This window comes from Limulus polyphemus, unplaced genomic scaffold (assembly GCF_000517525.1).
Source record: "Limulus polyphemus unplaced genomic scaffold, Limulus_polyphemus-2.1.2 Scaffold1442, whole genome shotgun sequence".
NCBI lineage: Eukaryota > Metazoa > Arthropoda > Merostomata > Xiphosura > Limulidae > Limulus > Limulus polyphemus.
In genome coordinates this window covers 52413-57242 of record NW_013667052.1, presented here as the reverse complement: position 1 = coordinate 57242, position 4830 = coordinate 52413, and the positions used below count along the sequence as shown (strand labels likewise).

The following is a 4830-nucleotide window of genomic DNA, read 5'->3' as shown; positions in this document are numbered from 1 at the left end:
ACCATGTGTAGCTTTGTGCTTAACTACAAACAAACAAACAAGTTATGAGCAGCTACCATGTGTAGCTTTGTGCTTAACTACAAACAAACAAACAAGTTATGAGCAGCTACCATGTGTAGCTTTGTGCTTAACTACAAACAAACAAACAAGTTATGAGCAGCTACCATGTGTAGCTTGGCATGAAAGCAAAAAAATAATCACAATATTAAACTTAACGTTTTAAACATTTTTAACGAGATCTTTCTAAACTAGATGAAATGTAAAACGCGTGCTCAAATCATTGTTAACCTAAGGCACGCCAGTCCACCAGTTTTAACAAAATCTGTCAAAATGGAATGTTTTTAATAAGAGAAAAATCCGAATTTTACGGTTGCAGTCAAATTTTAAAGGGGCGTTCATTTATTTATTTTTATCAAATTTAAATCGCGTGTTCAAATTACTATTTACCTGTGGCACATTAGTCAACCATCTTTAACAAAGTCCGTCAAAATGAATGTATTTGTTCAAAGAAACATTGAGATTTTACGTTTTCAGTCAACTGTTAAGGGGGCGCTTCTTTACTTTTTTATATTTTACAGAAATAAGAGTGATGTGCTTAAATATTAATCTATATAAATATAATAGTACTGTCTGTTGTATGTCCATGTAACTACTTCGTAAGGTGTGGATGGATCTTCACCAAATCTGTTATGAAGGTTCATTGGGTCCATAGAGAGATACATATAAATTTTCAGTTTTGCGTTTTGCGGTTTTTATTAGCGTTTTTGCGATTTTTACCACTACCTCACCTCTTGTTGATGGATCTTCACCAAATTGGGCATGAAGATTTCTTGGATCCATGCGGAGATACAAACAAACTTGCGGTTTCACATTTTGTGTTTTGCAGTTTTTATGAGCGTCTTTGCGTTTTTCACAATTACATATATAAGGGAAGCAACTTTTCATGTCTTAAGTTAACCTTTCATTAATCATGAATTTACAGAACTTCCGTCCAGGGGAGGGGTACTCCAGAAAATAAGTCCACTGAATGTTGGTGACATAAAACATACTGCAGAGTTTCTCAAGAGATTTGTTTTGACGACACCTTTAACTTGGTAAAGTAACTGAAATGTATATACACGGGAGTGTTTAGCATAAAGATACTTTATTTTCCACATAGTGTTAAAAAAATATAAATATATAATAAAATATGACAGTTTTATATATATACTGTATGTTAAAATGTATGTACAGTATCTGTAACTGGTCAGGGTTGGCATGGCCTGGCGGTCAGGCGCTCGACTCGCAATATGCAGCTCGCAGGTTCGAATCCCTTTCAGCTGTGGGGGCGTCTCTAATTTAGAAGGCTAGCGCAGATAGCCTTCGAGTGGCTTTGCCGTGACATTTAAAACAAACAAAACCAAACTGTTCCAGGTCGTATTCAGACTATATTGGAGAGTAATAAACTAACGGTTATGTAAATTAGGTAGTAGTCCAAGAATTGCCAATAGTTGGTGTTAACTAGCTGCCTTCTCTCTAATATATCACTTCTAAATAAGGTAGTAGTCCAAGTATTGGCAATAGTTGGTGTTAACTAGCTGCCTTCTCTCTAATATATCACTTCTAAATAAGATAGTAGTCCAAGAATTGGCAATAGTTGGTGTTAACTAGCTGCCTTCGCTCTAATATATCACTTCTAAATAAGGTAGTAGTCCAAGAATTGACAGTAGTTGGAGTTAACTAGCTGCCTTCTCCCTAATATATCACTTCTAAATAAGGTAGTAGTCCAAGAATTGGCAATAGTTGGTGTTAACTAGCTGCCTTCTCTCTAATATATCACTTCTAAATTAGGTACGGCTAACGCAGGTAGCTGTAAAATAACTTAAATTAAACAAATTAAACAAACAAACCTAAAATGTATCTACCTCGTACCAAATTGTGTTTGGATTATATTGGAATAAAATGAACTCAGACAGTTATATATATATATTAAAATGTACGGACCTTGTTCTAGGTCGTATTCTGGATCCAAGCTCATCACTTCCCATGTTACGTTGTTCAGACCTACGAAGGAATAGATGATGTGGGTACACAGATCTGCTGGAATATCTTCTATATCATAGTCCATTGGATGTGGTCGATTAACTGCCCAGGCGCTATAGTAACACACGATTTTGTATTTGCTGGGGTCATGGTTATATTGCCGTATGTCTGGAAGGTTATACAAAAAATGAAGTAGCTAAGAAATTAGCTAACGAGAAAACATGCATGTTAATGAATGTGGCATTAACTGATATAGTTTGTTGAATGTGGCATTAACTGATATGGTTTATTGAATGTGGCATTAACTGATATGGTTTATTAAATGTGGCATTAACTGATATAGTTTACTGACTGTGGCATTAACTGATATAGAGTATAGAGTGTGGCATTTACTGATACAGTTTACTAAATGTTGCATTAACTGATATGGTTTATTGAATGTGGCATTAACTGATATAGTTTACTGAATGTGGCATTAACTGATACAGTTTACTGAACGTGGCATTAACTGATATAGTTTACTGAATGTGGCATTAACTGATACAGTTTACTGAACGTGGCATTAACTGATATAGTTTACTGAATGTTGCATTAACTGATATGGTTTATTGATTGTGGCATTAACTGATATAGTTTACTGAATGTGGCATTAACTGATATAGCATTTTGAATGTGGCATTAACTGATATAGCATTTTGAATGTGGCATTAACTGATATAGAATATTAAATGTGGCATTAACTGCTATAGAATATTGAATGTGGCATTAACTGCTATAGAATATTGAATGTGGCATTAACTGATATAGCATATTGAATGTGGCATTAACGGCTATAGAATATTGAATGTGGCATTAATTGATATAGCACATTGAAGGTGGCATTAACTGATATAGTCTATTGACTGTGGCATTAACTGATATAGTCTATTGACTGTGGCATTAACTGATATAGAATATTGAATGTGGCATTAACTGATATAGCACATTGAAGGTGGCATTAACTGATATATTACATTGAAGGTGGCATTAACTGATATAGCACATTGAGGGTGGCATTAACTGATACTTTTTTCCAAATACAGATATACAGGAAATAATAGATTAGCCATCTAAGTTTTGTTAACAAAAGAAACTGATTTTGTTATTCGACACATTTTTATCTTAATAATCATGGTTTTCGTTATAAACTGATTCTTATTTTTCCCAAATGAAACAATACCACACAATCATTTGTGTATAAATACAAATATATATATACAAACTGATAGAGTATTCAGAATGCTCAAGTACTAAACCTTAAGAACAACAACTTAGCTGTTTATTACATCATAATACTGTAAGTGTAAACTTTTAAAGATTATTGAAATAATACCAGAAAATTAATGGTAATTAAACTAAAGATAAGAATCAAAAAATAATTAAATAAAAATACATATCTGAATTACACAGAAAATAAAAACAATTATATACTTGTCAGAATCATCTTAAAGTTTTTAATGTTGTGAATATTAGATAATCCAACTTACCGGTCAGTATTATTATAGGGTTGTAAGTGTTAGATAATCCTACTTACTTGTCAGTATTATTATAGTGTTATAAGTGTTAGATAATCCTACTTACCGGTCAGTATTATTATAGTGTTGTAAGTGTTAGATAATCCGAGTTACCGGTCAGTATTATTATAGGGTTGTAAGTGTTAGATAATCCTACTTACTTGTCAGTATTATTATAGTGTTGTAAGTGTTAGATAATCCTACTTACCGGTCAGTATTATTATAGGGTTGTAAGTGTTAAATAATCCTACTTACTTGTCAGTATTATTATAGTGTTGTAAGTATTAGATAATCCAACTTACCGGTCAGTACTGTCATAGTGTTGTAAGTGTTAGATAATTCAACTTACCGGTCAATACTGTCATAGTGTTGTAAGTGTTAGATAATCCAAGTTACTGGTCATTATTATCATTGTGTTGTGAATATTAGATAATCCAACTTACCGGTCAGTACTGTCATAATGTTGTAAGTGTTAGATAATCCAAGTTACCGGTCAGTACTGTCATAGTGTTGTAAGTGTTAGATAATCCTACTTACTTGTCAGTACTGCCATAGTGTTGTAAGTGTTAGATAATCCAACTTACCGGTCAGTACTGTCATAGTGTTGTAAATGTTAGATAATCCAAGTTACCGGTCAGTACTGTCATAGTGTTGTAAGTGTTAGATAATCCTACTTACTTGTCAGTACTGCCATAGTGTTGTAAGTGTTAGATAATCCTACTTACCGGTCAGTATTATTATAGGGTTGTAAGTGTTAGATAATCCTACTTACCGGTCAGTATTATTATAGGGTTGTAAGTGTTAGATAATCCTACTTACTGGTCAGTATTATTATAGGGTTGTAAGTGTTAGATAATCCTACTTACTTGTCAGTATTATTATAGTGTTATAAGTGTTAGATAATCCAACTTACCGGTCAGTATTATTATAGGGTTGTAAGTGTTAGATAATCCTACTGATTTGTCAGTATTATCATGGTGTTGTAAGTGGGATAAAATCGTATTTATCTTTTAGTATTATTATTATTACAGTGGATAACTGTATATTTATTTCTCAGTATTACGGCAGCGTAAGTGGTAGATGTAGTTGATAATATATTCAGAGTGTATTAAGTGTTAGATAATCCTACTTACTTGTCAGTATTATTATAGTGTTGTAAGTGTTAGATAATCCAACTTACTGGTCAGTATTATTATAGGGTTGTAAGTGTTAGATAATCCTACTTACTTGTCAGTATTATTATAGTGTTATAAGT

At 32.8% G+C, this 4830-nt stretch overlaps 1 protein-coding gene across 1 annotated transcript in view; it reads right to left on the bottom strand.

Annotated features, from left to right (window-relative positions):
- Window positions 1–4830, bottom strand: part of LOC106463587 (endochitinase-like) — a 29848-nt gene that overhangs the window by 10750 nt on the left and 14268 nt on the right. Inside the window, exon 3 of the mRNA XM_022391118.1 lies at window positions 1984–2190. Coding sequence (XP_022246826.1) covers window positions 1984–2190 — 207 coding nt within the window. The remainder of the gene's footprint in view (window positions 1–1983; window positions 2191–4830) is intronic.